The 12,440-nt window shown below is 44.4% G+C and overlaps 3 protein-coding genes across 5 annotated transcripts; 2 read left to right on the forward strand and 1 right to left on the reverse strand.

The window, feature by feature from the left end:
• Positions 1 to 98: 98 nt before the first annotated feature.
• Positions 99 to 4,887, forward strand: alg8 (ALG8 alpha-1,3-glucosyltransferase). Of its 3 annotated transcripts, XR_011088206.1 has the most exons (14): positions 99 to 289; positions 730 to 808; positions 879 to 1,072; positions 1,135 to 1,244; positions 1,422 to 1,676; positions 1,756 to 1,859; positions 1,934 to 2,054; positions 2,150 to 2,289; positions 2,397 to 2,536; positions 2,623 to 2,720; positions 2,999 to 3,071; positions 3,227 to 3,499; positions 4,142 to 4,230; positions 4,831 to 4,887. XR_011088206.1 is itself a non-coding variant. In XM_049742004.2 (13 exons), exons 1-13 carry the CDS (start codon positions 99 to 101, stop codon positions 3,453 to 3,455), a joined length of 1,665 nt encoding a protein of 554 aa, XP_049597961.2. In that variant the 3' UTR covers positions 3,456 to 3,566. The 3 variants fall into 3 exon arrangements, 2 of the variants coding, with proteins under 2 accessions (XP_049597961.2, XP_068509270.1); XM_049742004.2 differs by lacking the exons at positions 4,142 to 4,230; positions 4,831 to 4,887 and having other exon boundaries at positions 1,422 to 1,489; positions 1,559 to 1,676; positions 3,227 to 3,566; XM_068653169.1 differs by lacking the exons at positions 4,142 to 4,230; positions 4,831 to 4,887 and having other exon boundaries at positions 3,227 to 3,566.
• On the forward strand, positions 4,842 to 9,384 carry dpp3 (dipeptidyl-peptidase 3). The gene is made up of 18 exons (XM_049741989.2): positions 4,842 to 4,996; positions 5,202 to 5,346; positions 5,447 to 5,536; positions 5,671 to 5,808; positions 5,889 to 5,963; positions 6,244 to 6,334; positions 6,406 to 6,536; positions 6,613 to 6,743; positions 6,834 to 6,892; positions 6,968 to 7,162; positions 7,242 to 7,354; positions 7,432 to 7,524; positions 7,635 to 7,697; positions 7,878 to 8,002; positions 8,094 to 8,214; positions 8,288 to 8,467; positions 8,601 to 8,763; positions 8,918 to 9,384. Exons 1-18 carry the CDS (start codon positions 4,872 to 4,874, stop codon positions 9,055 to 9,057), a joined length of 2,178 nt encoding a protein of 725 aa, XP_049597946.1. The 5' UTR covers positions 4,842 to 4,871; the 3' UTR covers positions 9,058 to 9,384.
• Positions 9,242 to 12,162, reverse strand: LOC125981923 (ras and Rab interactor 1). Its single transcript, XM_049742007.1, has 7 exons — positions 11,994 to 12,162; positions 11,755 to 11,825; positions 11,469 to 11,672; positions 11,266 to 11,380; positions 11,023 to 11,095; positions 10,850 to 10,941; positions 9,242 to 10,618 (listed from the first exon to the last, which is right to left on the reverse strand). Exons 3-7 carry the CDS (start codon positions 11,670 to 11,672, stop codon positions 9,594 to 9,596), a joined length of 1,509 nt encoding a protein of 502 aa, XP_049597964.1. The 5' UTR covers positions 11,755 to 11,825; positions 11,994 to 12,162; the 3' UTR covers positions 9,242 to 9,593.
• Positions 12,163 to 12,440: the final 278 nt, after the last annotated feature.

The raw sequence follows: 12,440 nt of genomic DNA on the forward strand, positions 1-12,440 counted from the left end.
GTTTTGACAGTCAAAATGATATGAAAATAGAAGTATTGAAATTAAAAGCGACACTTTCTTGTTTGATGTCAAAGTGATATGAAAATAGAAGTATTCAAATGAAAAGCGACACTTCCTTGTTTGATGACAACCCGGATGTACAAATGTACAGTACGCTTGCTGTCAATAAAGTTCTGAATTCAAACACAACACGAGCGGTCATGGTGGCCACCGCGGTGGACAGGGGGAACTGGTTTCCAGCGTTAGCTCTGGGGGTTTCCCTCTTCAAAGCTCTGTTTATCAACGCCTAGTGAGTCGAAATATTTATTGACGAAGACATTTTGTGTTTTTTTAGTCTATTTGATCCATACGATGGTTTAAAACTGCTCCTATAACATCCGCCTAACAGACTGACTGCCTCAAGATTATTAACACCTATTGGCTGTATGATTTTGTTTTCTTATATTATAATTTTATGTTCAGTGTACACTGCACAATAGATTTTTTTATGATCAAATACTGACACATACAGAGTATGCTGATTCAAACTTAACCTCGTTTTCAAATGTGTGCTACGTAGCTTCAGTCACAAGATGTCGCTGTTTCACCTTTTGAATCTAGGTTAGAATGTGTACGTAAGTCGGAACACGTCGTACAGCTTCACTAGCTTAGGTTTTACTATTTTATTCGGGCTTTAATTGCATGACCACTGTGTTTGATTTTTTTCTGACTGTTTATTTGTGTGTGCAGTCATTCCACAGACTTTGAGGTGCACAGGAACTGGTTGGCCATCACACACAGCTTGCCAGTGTCCAGGTGGTACCATGAGGTGCGTTTAAATCAATTTTCTGTCCTTTTAAATGTTGGTCCAGGGGCTTAATTTGTACTCTTTCTTTCAGAATACATCAGAGTGGACGCTGGACTACCCACCGCTTTTCGCCTGGTTTGAGTTCGGCCTTTCCCATGTCGCTCGGCACTTTGACAACAAGATGTTGTCAGTGGAAAACCTAAACTACGCCAGTCCGGCTACCGTCCTCTTCCAGAGACTCTCGGTCATCTTCACAGATCTGCTTTTTATCTACGCCGCCAGAGAGTGAGTGCGGCTACCATCACCACTCGTGTAAATCTGTGTAACAATTTGTGCAATGTGTGTAGATGCTGCAGGTGCGTTCGTGATCGGAAAGGAACACGGGACATCTTTAATCAGCCGTCTTTTGTCCTGGCTGTGCTGCTGCTCTGGAACTTTGGCCTTCTCATTGTTGACCGTATCCTTAGCCCGGATTGCTGGTGGAGAATACCACAGCCTTGAAGTTGACATTAATTCTCAAAAGAAAAACGGGCGGCAGTAAGTCTGTCCAGACCTCAGGGGGTGAAACAAGGTGAGAGACTGATTCCACATGAGTTGTGGAAGTTACTCCTGTTTCCTTAAGGGCCTTCCTCAGACATTCATTTTCAGTACAATGGCTTCCTCTTTGGTTTTCTGCTCCTGTCCATCGCCAAACACCTGCAGGTAAAGACTCAAACGATTTCCGGCTCTGTTGAGTCCACGCGTTGTACCTCGTCTTTCTGTCTTCAACAGTCTCAGCACCTGCAGGGGGCGCTGCTTTTTGCCATCCTCCTCAACCTGAAGCACATCTACCTGTACGTGGCTCCAGCCTACGGCATCTTCCTGCTGAGGAGCTACTGCTTTACACACGGTGACCATGACACAAAGGCTTGAAACATTCAATCCAAAATGTGCTGAACAACCGCCATTGTTTGTGTTTTTGTCTGAAGATGGCTCCATAAGATGGCGGAGCTTCAGCCCGCTTCGCCTACTCGCTCTCGGCAGCATTGTGGTTTCTGTGTGTGCGCTTTCCTTTGGCCCGTTTATTACTATGGTGAGTGGACCTTAATAAGGACACAAAAATAGATGGCCAAATTTAAGAATCACTGTTTTTTGTGCCCATTGCAGGGTCAGCTTCCTCAGGTACTGTCCCGCCTCTTCCCCTTCAAACGAGGACTCTGTCACGCCTACTGGGCTCCAAATGTGTGGGCCCTCTACAACATTCTAGATAAAAGCCTAGCCACGCTGGGTAAGAATAAAAATGCAGCGCGTTCTTGTTTTCTGTTGCACTGGTTTACTGCGAATCCACAATGAAGATTTTAAAATGATAAACATTGTTGACAGGAGTTCGTTTGAAGCTTCTGAAAGAGACGACACTCCCTCAGGCCTCCATGACGGGCGGGTTGGTTCAAGAATTCCAACACTCTGTTCTTCCCTCTGTCACTCCGTCTGTCACACTCATCTGCACTCTGCTGTCCATCCTGGTTTGTGCTATTATTATTATTGTTATTGCCCACAGAAATAACAATCATGGTTTCAAATTACTGGCTCTACCTGACGCCTTTGTGCATTTGCCTGAAACTCTATTTAGCCGGCATTGGCGTCCATCTGGTGCCGTCCTCGCGGCGCTCGTGGGTTTTTACGCTGCCTGCTGCTGTGCGCGCTCGCCTCCTTTGCCTTCGGCTGGCACGTCCACGAGAAAGCCATCCTCATCGCCATCCTGCCTCTCAGGTCTGGGATTGACTCCTTGTTTTTGTCTATGCTGAATACTAGTTTGTCATTTTGAAATTTTCTTTACTTTTTCTCCTTTGACATAGTCTGCTGGCAGTCGAGAGCAGAGAGGACGCTGGGACCTTCTTGCTTCTCAGCACAGCGGGTCATTACTCGCTCTTTCCCTTGCTCTTCACCCCGGCAGGTACAGTGCGAGACAAAATTAAGTACAAGTATTAAGTATGCTGTGCTTTTATGAAATGGAGTGCTATGGACATTTTTTGTTGCTGTTTTGGGAGGCCGAGGACAAATTAATAGCATTTGTATTCATTTCAATGGCAAAGGATGATTTGAGGTTTTGAACTAGTTAAAGTTTTCGGTCAAGGCACGACTTTATTTTGATATCAACCCTCTCTGTAATAATTGTATCACCTATGTTGCAACCATAAAGTGATACAAAAACATATTTTTTTTTATTGGCAGAGCTGCTCATCAAATGTGCGCTGATGCTGATGTTCACCATCTTCTCTTTTGCTGCTCTGGGGAGACTCTACAGGTGCAAGAAACTCACCCCATTCCCTTTCCTCCATTCTTTTATATCAGTAACATCAACATGAGTTGATATTGTTAGTTATTATTAGCACAGAAATGCAGTACATCATGCACGAGGCTTTATGTAGGATATGTTGCTGTACTGTTGTCTCATTTCAGTGGGCATGGGTCCTTGCTTCACCCCCTGGAGGTGGTCTACCTCTCAGGTCTAGTTGTGGTGGCCGTCGCTTGCGAGCTCGTCTTTCCTTTGACGCCATGGCAACAGAAGCTGCCATTCCTCCCGCTGCTGGCCACGTCCGTGTACACCGCATTGGGCGTCTGCTACTCCTTCTTACGTCTCTACGTGACGCTGCTGCGACAGGACAGTGGAAAGTCCAAACAGCTATGAGACACTGAGTCGCGGGTTTCCATTCCTGCGCTGAAGTATGTCAGGTAACCAGCAGGAATGCAAGAACTGTTTACCTTCAAGGGATCAATAAAGTTTCTGTTTTGCATCTTGCACTGATTCTAACAAGTCAGATACAAAGTCAGTGCGTGTTTTTCGGTGATTTTAACCTGTTAAACTGTTAGTTACTAGTTGAACAGTGACTTCTATCCAAACTAAAAAATGGGGGGTTCGCATTGGGGTTTCAAACTTGGTTTAGGGTTTCAGGGCAGGGTTTCAAAAATGCCATTGTAGGTTTTCTTAATGACTAACTTTAGGGAGAAATTATAGAAGAAAGTATACGTACAGCGAGGCTTTTAAAAATTACATTGTATAGTAAGACTTTTAATTTGAAAGGCCTGTCACGCAGTGATTGGTCATATTTGCTGCCAATCACAATGTTGGAGATCTGATAGGTAGAGAGGCAGGCCATGATAATAAGCTCTCTGTCAAATGATTGATTGAACATGTTTTCTACTTCATGAATATATAATATTTATAATCTTGTTTATTGTATATTTTGGGGTAATAATATAATGTAATTGGACCGCCTTCCCCGATGTTTGCTGTGAGACGAATATAAAAGACCGGTAGTGCCATTACGTGATTGGTCAGTTTTTTCGTCGTCATAATTCTACAAGCTGTGATAGGTCGAGAGGCGGGGCTGAGGATATAGCCAGGAAGTGTGCAGCGTGATACTGCACTCTGACATGAGCCGGAGCTGTCGACATTAAACAAGGTAACCGGTTGTTGCTTTCAGTAATTCATTGTTAACTCTCCACAAGAAAGGATTCAACATTTATTACCTTCATAAATACAGGTTGTGATTTGAGTTCCAGTTCGTTGAAGTAGTACTTCAATTTTACGAAGTAAAAGCACGTAAGCAATCGGCAATTAATTATGCTAGTAGTTCGACGATGTTTGCTCTAGCAGCTGGCGATTAAACCTTCTTCCAGTTTACGATTACTGTACGCCAAATGCATAATACTTAATAATAATAATAATAATTTTCATTGGATAACTTGAAACGTGATCGGCGGATGGCGGCCGAATTAGTTTGCACACACGTCAATTTGTACCTTTAAATTTCGACTCCCACTTTCCTCCCTTACTGTCAAATTGAACCTGACAGAAGTACTGACTTCTTCCTCTAGTCTTTTCTTCCTAATTATATTGTTTTCTACACTAATAATTAACCATTCATAAATTAGTCTGTAAAGACCATGGATTGCATCAGAATGAATGAAACATATTGCATTTGTGTAGTTTTATAAATTAAAAAAAACAACACTTATCAAAATGTCAGTTCTCACTGTTTCTTTTCCCCACTTCCTTCCAGAGTTGAGTTACTTCTCATCAGTGATACCCTCGCACTCAAAGATGGTGGACTCTCAGTACTTCCTACCAAATGACATCGGCATCTCTGCTCTCGACTGTGCCGAGGCTTTTCGCTTGCTCTCCCCGCAAGAGAAGATGTATGCCCACTACCTGTCACGCGCTTCTTGGTACGTCATTGACTTCGCCGTCCTCTCGGGCCGGGGGGAGCAGCTCATGTATTGATTACGTGCGTCGTTGCGGGGACCAAGCCCTGATGAGAACAGCGAGAGGTTAATGGGGGCAGATTGGGAATTGTGATTAGGTGTGTTTAAGGTGTGCAATAAATCAAATTCATTTAAATGTCAAATAAATCAACCAATGCTTGTGTCTTAGGTATGGAGGCCTTGCTGTGCTCCTGCAAACATCCCCGGAGTCGCCTGTCATCTTCGTCCTTCTGCAGAAGATCTTTCGAAAGCAGTCACCTGCGCAGCTGCAAGCTGTAGCAACAGCGGCTGGACTGACCTCGGAGGAGTACCAGGTATGTCCTCGTTTGGGTTTTTTAATTTTTTATTACCATGGTTTCTATTCACACATTCGTTGTGCATCAAGTATACTTTTTGTGTCCTGTTTGTTTTCAGGCCTTCTTGGTGTATGCAGCAGGTCTCTACGCCAACATGGGAAACTACAAGTCTTTTGGAGATTCCAAGTTTGTCCCTAATTTGCCAAAGGTACAAATATTTTGGATCTGTTATAGATCCACATAAAACTGCTGCTACAAATGTCTCCTTCACTCTACCTGTTATGCTTGGCCACTGCTTTTATTTATTTTTGTTGTTTTTTACCAAATCTTAATTTCAATCAGGAAAAGATGGACGCTCTAGTGAGGGCCAGCAAGGCTTTTCGTGATGACCCTGCCGAGATTGGTGCTCTGTGGGACAGTTGCTCATGTCCCATCTATTCCCTGAAGGACAAACAAAAACAACTGGGCCTTGGCGACAAGGTGGGCACTAGTCTTTAAAACGCAGACTCCGAGCAAAATGTTGGTGATCATACTGCAGCTCATGTCTTGTCACACTTCAGGGAATTACCACCTACTTCTCCGGGAACTGCTGTTTGGAAGATGCTGAGCTGGCCCAGAAGTTCCTTGACTCCAAGGTAAGCCTGACTCACATTGGGATTTAAAGTGCACTGCAGCTAGCAAATATTTGTTTTAAATGTAGTATCCTACCCAATTAATTAATTGGATACAAATTTGTAGATTAAACAATTCCACACATGGTATTGATTTTGTTGTCAGATACAACAAATATTACAGTGCTTTTTATAATGGAAACACTTTAAAAATAAAACAAGTGGATCTTTTCCCACCTCTGGTATAAACCAAGCTAATTTCCTTTTCTGTCCAATATGCTTACCTGTCACTTGTGTTCTTCAGAAACTGTCTGCTTACAACACCCGGCTGTTCAAAAGTCAAAATGGCGAGAAAACCTGCTACGAGGTTCGCTTAGCCTCCGCTGTGAAGAAAGGTTAGTCGTCAAACGGGATAACTCAAAGGTATATGCAGGAGATGGTATTAACGCACATGATTGCTGCACAGACTGCACGGTGGATGGAGAATGTGAATCCTGCTGCGGGTGCTTTGACTTTGAGGGCAAAGAGTTCTCAGTGAAAAGGGGGGACTACGCCCCTCTTATGGAGAGGGTCTGCTATTATCTTCAGAAGGCTCAGGTGAGTGAGAGGATTGATTGTTTTTCAAGCAACGGCGGTTGATTTCAAATTGGTTGCCGGTTCAATTGAAACCCAGGACCACGCCGCCAACGACAACCAGAAGAAGATGCTCGAGCAGTACAGGCAGAGCTTCACCTTGGGCTCGGTGGAAGCCCACAAGGAAGGCTCACGCTACTGGATTAAAGACAAGGGACCAATTGTGGAGAGGTGAGGTCACTTAACGGAGGAGAATTCATTCCTGGTTCATTCAGGTTCTGCTTATAATCTCTTGGACGTTCCCCCCCACCCTCCTCTCAGCTACATCGGCTTTATCGAAAGCTACAGGGACCCCTTTGGCTCCCGAGGAGAGTTTGAAGGTAGTTTGCCGGTGAACTTTCTGGATTTTCTTTTTGTTGCCATTCTTAACAAGCTTCTCGCCGTGTCTGCTTTAGGTTTCGTGGCGGTCGTGAACAAGGCTATGAGCGAGCGCTTCGCCAAACTCGTAGGCTCGGCCGAAGTGCTGCTCCCTGAGCTTCCCTGGCCGAAGGAATTTGAGAAAGACACTTTCCTCAAACCGGACTTCACTTCCCTCGACGTCCTCACCTTTGCTGGCAGCGGCATTCCAGCTGGCATCAACATTCCCAACTGTACGTCTGCTAACATGTCAAGATTTTTTGGGGTTCATTATTGCATTTAAAAAACACGTGCGTGTTTTTCTCAAACTAGATGACGACATCAGGCAGTCTGAGGGCTTTAAAAACGTTTCCCTCGGAAATGTTCTGGCCGTGGCTTACTCTACAGATAAAGAGAAATTAACATTCTTGGAGGAAGACGACAAGGTGAGGCAACCAAGATGACCACTCGATCACAATCCACACTTTCAAATTTTGAATTTGGGTGTCCTTGTGTGCGCCAGGATTTGTTTGTCAAGTGGAAGAGTCCATCGTTTGAGGTGCAAGTCGGCCTTCATGAATTGTTGGGCCACGGAAGCGGCAAGTTGTTTGTCCAGGTCTGTCAACAAGATGAATGGTTATGATTTCTGACAAAATATAACATTGGCCTGTTTGCTGTGATTGGCTATGAAATGTGGACAATGTTGATGTGTGACTTTCTCTACAGGACAACAAGGGCAAGTTCAACTTTGACCAAAACAAAGTGATCAACCCAGAAACGGGCAAACCGGTGAGTCTCTCTTCCATTTGTGGATAAAATCCAATATGTATCGGATATCTGTGTTGTTTCAAATATTCATGGAAATGCATCAGCCTTTGTGTGACATACGTTGTGCAATTTGTACATAAATTAAATGTTTACTTGAGGTGCAGAGCTGCAGTTCCTCATGATGTGTGCGTGTATTTTTAGGTTTCTAGTTGGTACCAGGACAGCGAGACATGGGACAGTAAATTCTCAACCCTTGCCTCCTCTTATGAAGAATGCAGAGCCGAGAGTGTGGGACTCTACCTGTCGCTCATTAAGGACGTGCTTAGGTGGGTGATGTGATTGTTGCTTTTTTTTTTTTTTTTTGCTAAGCATAAGGAAGCCTTTTCAATGTTATCCACTGCAATTTTTGTGCTGCAGTATTTTCGGGCATGAGGGCCAGGACGCTGACGACGTGGTCTATGTGAACTGGCTGAGCATGGTGCGAGGCGGACTGCTGGGCCTGGAGTTTTACACGCCTGAGAGCAAGAGCTGGAGACAGGTGAGCTATCGATGAACCTTGCGGTCCTCCAAGATGACAGGATCAAATACAAAACGTGTCTGTCTTGTCCCAGGCTCACATGCAGGCACGTTTTGTGATCCTGCGCGTGTTGCTTGAGGCCGGCAAGGGTCTGGTGGGCCTGAAGGAGGTCACCGGGGCCGACGGCAAACCAGACGCTCGCATCACACTAGACCGAAGCAAGATCCGCACCGTCGGCAAGGACGCCATCCATAAGTTCCTTTGTAAACTGCAGGTATTTATTCCAAAGTCCATACATGAAAACAGTAAAGTCTGCCATTACTCTTGAGTAGAGCGATTTAAGAATGACTATTTCCATAATGGATTATTTATAAACATGCTTTTATCTCGCATTCTGCATCTTGCAGGTCTTCAAGTCGACGGCCGATGTGGACAAAGGGCGGGCACTCTATGAGGGCTACTCCACTGTGAGTGAGAGCGGTGCCCACAACTTCCTGCGCCTTCGTGACACAGTGTTGCTGCGGAAGGAGGATCGCAAGATGTTTGTCCAAGCCAACACCAGAATTACTGGTATGTTCTCACCCCACAGCAGAGGAGCATGTATTTGCATCGCACTCGCATTGTGGGAATATAAGAAAACCCCAGCTGTTTAGTTTACAGGGTTGTTTTCTGCACCCCGCTCCAAAAAAAACTGACTTGGTTTTCTTACTTTGTGCTTTTCCAGAGGAGAGTGTCGAGCTGGTCCAGTATGAAGGCAGCGCATCAGGCTTGATCCAGTCCTTCATTGAGCGCTTTGACGACAACGACAAACTTGACGCTGACCTCTTGGCATTGAGCAAAATGGATTCTTCCTGTTGGTGTTGATATGGAGGATGAGGTTTCTCAATTTCACCTTTGGGGCTTCTTCGAGTCTTCATTCACCAAATTGTAGAGTCACAAAATTAGAACGGAGCTACTGTAAACTGAACCTCAGCATTGGTCCTGAGTTTTCAAATTGCTGACACATCTTGTATGTACTTACTGCCATACGACAAAAGATGACATAATGACATGTTGACCTAGCTTTAATTTTCCATGTTTAGACTATTAAAATACTGCCATAGCGTGTTAATTTTGGACAAATGTCAAAACAGTGAAATGCATTTTTTCAGAAAATATGATCTGCAAAAATAAAACATTTGATAAAACTTACTGAACGTGCAATCTTTTCAAAACAGTTATAAATTGTACACAATGAAATAGTATGGCAATTTGTTTTGTCCATACAATACTCAAATCTAGGACCTCAGATCTGTAAGGTGTACACTAGTGCACCCAAAATCATTTTAATAGAAACGGTTTACAGAATGTTATTCACTTCACTCATCTAACCAAACTGTATATTGTTTAAAGGAATTTTTTTAAGATGCTGTTTGCGGGACTCCATCATTGCCTGGTGTTGGCATTTCTACTGCCCCCTCAAGGCTACTGAAGGAACTGCAGCTATCTGTGTCATCCAAATAAGCAGATTCCATTTCTTTGTTTAATTCTTCCACACAGTCATCCTCATCTTCCTGCTCCACCCTGGATTCCATCGCTGATGTTTTACTGGCATTTACCAGATGAGCCAAGGAAGGTGAGAAAAAAGGTGACAGAGATAAGGGCACCTTGGGAGAGGAAGATGGGGACTGATAGGGGGAAGCAGCGAGTTGAGCCCTGGGCGAAATAGATGGGAATTGATATTGCGTTGAGGCGGTTGGACAAGTGCGTGGGGCGGAAGACAGTTTGGGAGGAAGTGGCGGTACGGATTCAGCTGGATAGGGAGAGAGTGAGGGAGACACGGAGGATGTGATGGCTGAGGATGGCTGCATGTAGTCGGGGTCATCGGAAGGATGCTCCACCAATGTCGGGAGCTTGGCCTTTACTTGTTCCTCTGCTTGTGATGATTGGCAGTCCTGGGTTGCAGGTGTTGTCAAGGTTCGGGCTTTACATTTTCTTCTTGTTTTGGGCATAAGTGGGGGCGGGGGTGGCGGAGCGAGCGGGGGCAACATCAGGGTGGACGTCTCGGTGGACACCCGCACCTTGAAGCTGCGTTTCATCAAGCGCCGCTTTGACAACATGCTTTCAGACTGAAGGAAAAGAGGGTTGATGAAGCACAGCGCGCCAAGGCCTGAGCCACAGTCCAGTTCCCTGGGGCTGCGTGTCTCAATAGGACAAAACTCGCGGAACAGGACTGAATTCGGATCCGATTTTTGGTCACATTCGGCGATAGTTGTCTGGTTGTCTGAGTCAGGTTGTGGGGTGGGAGCAGGCAGAGCTGAAGAGACTGGTTGTGCGGGAGCATCAGGTTGGGCTGAGACAGAAGAGTCTGGAGTCTTCCCTTTGCTCGTCTGGGTCTTCGGGGGCTCCCGTGGCCCCCGCACATTGAGGTGAGAGCTCCAGAATTCTAGTGAAGAAATTGGTGCTTTATTTACAGAAATTAGAGATCAGTCCACAACCTTTCATGCTGCAGCAAGAATTAAAAAAATATATATTTCCAGGCCGTTGTATCATCGAATTAAGCTGCTTCCAAACAAAATGGCCGCCTATTCATTATAGAGCATGCTCCTAATCTAATGTCCTGTCGATTGGTGAAACCGATATTGAGGTGAAAAATATATCTTTTTGTGAAACCAACCTATTCCCATGTGAGAGATGGACTCCAGCTCTTTGTGGGAAGTTGCTTTAGCGATGGCTTCAGGAAGCTCCAGAGGAAAGGGTAATACATCTCTGGTACAAAAGTATCATAAGTTCCTATTAATTCTTTTTAAAAAAATAGCGAACCATAGCAGAATGTAAAATGATCTTTACCTGCTGACACAATAGAATGAAACCAGTCTCGGAAGGTCTGGAAAGCTGATCGCTGATGTTTCCAGAGACAGAGCTGAGATTGACAAGTAAATTATAGTCAACATCTCAACATGGTGGAAGGCCCACTAAAATAATTACATTCCAACAAAATGGGCCCCAACAATAATCATAGAGGAACACTTCCCAAACAACATCTTGGAAGTCAACCAGCATCTGATATCATTGTTAATTGTCACAACTTACTTGAATGTTCTTCCCTGATGCCAAACTGTTGCACAAAGGATGGCACGCTGTCATCCACCAGACGCACGCACAACACATTCCTCTGAGATGTGCGAGACCTTCGCACCAGGAATGTCTGCAAGACAATGCACGATTGGACAATCCGGTGTAGAAAAAGAAGCTTATAAAGCCAAACAAGCAGCTGTTTTTTCCGGGTGTCTGACCCCAGGAGGTTCTCTCTGTAGAATGTGCAGGGCGGTGGCAGGGTTGATTGACAACTGCATCCAAACAGGCACCGTCAACAAGAGTCGGTCCAAGACGCTGACATTCTTCAGAGACCCGCCTTTTCGCTGGTGGCCTGTGAACTTGCGCTCTGACCCCTGGGTAGGCTCTGGGAAATCATACAGAGGCTCCTCTTGCTGCGCCATCTACAAAAAAATGGAAATAAATGCAAATCATTGCAGCATGTGCGGCAACAGTGGATTTTACAACAGGAAGCACTGCACACACCTGCGTGATAAATCCTGGACCTCGTCAGCAAGTTCAGACTTGGTTCAAGTGCAGACGGAGCTCATGAGGAGCTGTGAAAATAAGTGCGGAAAGTAAAGTGTAACCTCACACAGGCACATGGAATTCGCAACAGTACTACATTATGTAACATGAGTGAAGTATGTACAGTAGCCGATCCATATTTCACCATCTTCAGCTAAGGTGCCCTTCAAATATACCGACAACAGGAATGTTTTTACCTGGCTGCTTTGGATGACACATGCTCCTATTATTGTTGTTATGACATGCATATTTATAAACGTCCAGGGAAAATAACACTTTGGCCTGCCATAACGAGTGCTCCAAAGTCCAGAGTTTGCCTTCTCCTTTTCCTCCTCCTACTTCTCTTCCTTTTTTTCTTTATTTCCTTCTTATTCGGTAGCTCCTCCCATCTCACCTGGCAACACCTGGAAATATTCGATGCCTGGAATAACAGTATTGACATAAAATAATTAATAGTGATAATGAAATGCAGAATGACTACATTAACGTAATCAACGGTTTGAGATAAAGATAAAGATAATGTATCTTAAAACATGTTTCTTACTCTAGTTGTGACGTCAAAGCACTCCGTTTCCAAGATAAAAAAATTGGCGTTAAACACGTTTTTTAAAACTTGTTTTGTCAACTAATGACATATAATATTA

This window comes from Syngnathus scovelli, chromosome 15 (genome assembly GCF_024217435.2).
Source record: "Syngnathus scovelli strain Florida chromosome 15, RoL_Ssco_1.2, whole genome shotgun sequence".
Classification (NCBI taxonomy): Eukaryota; Metazoa; Chordata; class Actinopteri; order Syngnathiformes; family Syngnathidae; genus Syngnathus; species Syngnathus scovelli.

Excerpts from the sequence above, each read along its gene's own strand:
- alg8 (XM_068653169.1), top strand. The coding sequence starts at position 99 with ATGAAAAGCGACACTTCCTTGTTTGATGACAACCCGGATGTACAAATG. Across the intron at positions 2,537-2,622 it reads ATCGCCATCCTGCCTCTCAG|TCTGCTGGCAGTCGAGAGCA; the intron begins GTCTGGGATTGA and ends CCTTTGACATAG. Across the intron at positions 3,072-3,226 it reads GCTCTGGGGAGACTCTACAG|TGGGCATGGGTCCTTGCTTC; the intron begins GTGCAAGAAACT and ends GTCTCATTTCAG.
- dpp3 (XM_049741989.2), top strand. The coding sequence starts at position 4,872 with ATGGTGGACTCTCAGTACTTCCTACCAAATGACATCGGCATCTCTGCT. Across the intron at positions 8,003-8,093 it reads CTCATTAAGGACGTGCTTAG|TATTTTCGGGCATGAGGGCC; the intron begins GTGGGTGATGTG and ends TTTGTGCTGCAG. Across the intron at positions 8,215-8,287 it reads AGAGCAAGAGCTGGAGACAG|GCTCACATGCAGGCACGTTT; the intron begins GTGAGCTATCGA and ends GTCTTGTCCCAG.
- LOC125981923 (XM_049742007.1), bottom strand. The coding sequence starts at position 11,672 with ATGGCGCAGCAAGAGGAGCCTCTGTATGATTTCCCAGAGCCTACCCAG. Across the intron at positions 11,381-11,468 it reads TACAGAGAGAACCTCCTGGG|ACATTCCTGGTGCGAAGGTC; the intron begins GTCAGACACCCG and ends ATTGTCTTGCAG. Across the intron at positions 10,942-11,022 it reads TCATTCTATTGTGTCAGCAG|AGATGTATTACCCTTTCCTC; the intron begins GTAAAGATCATT and ends CTTTTGTACCAG.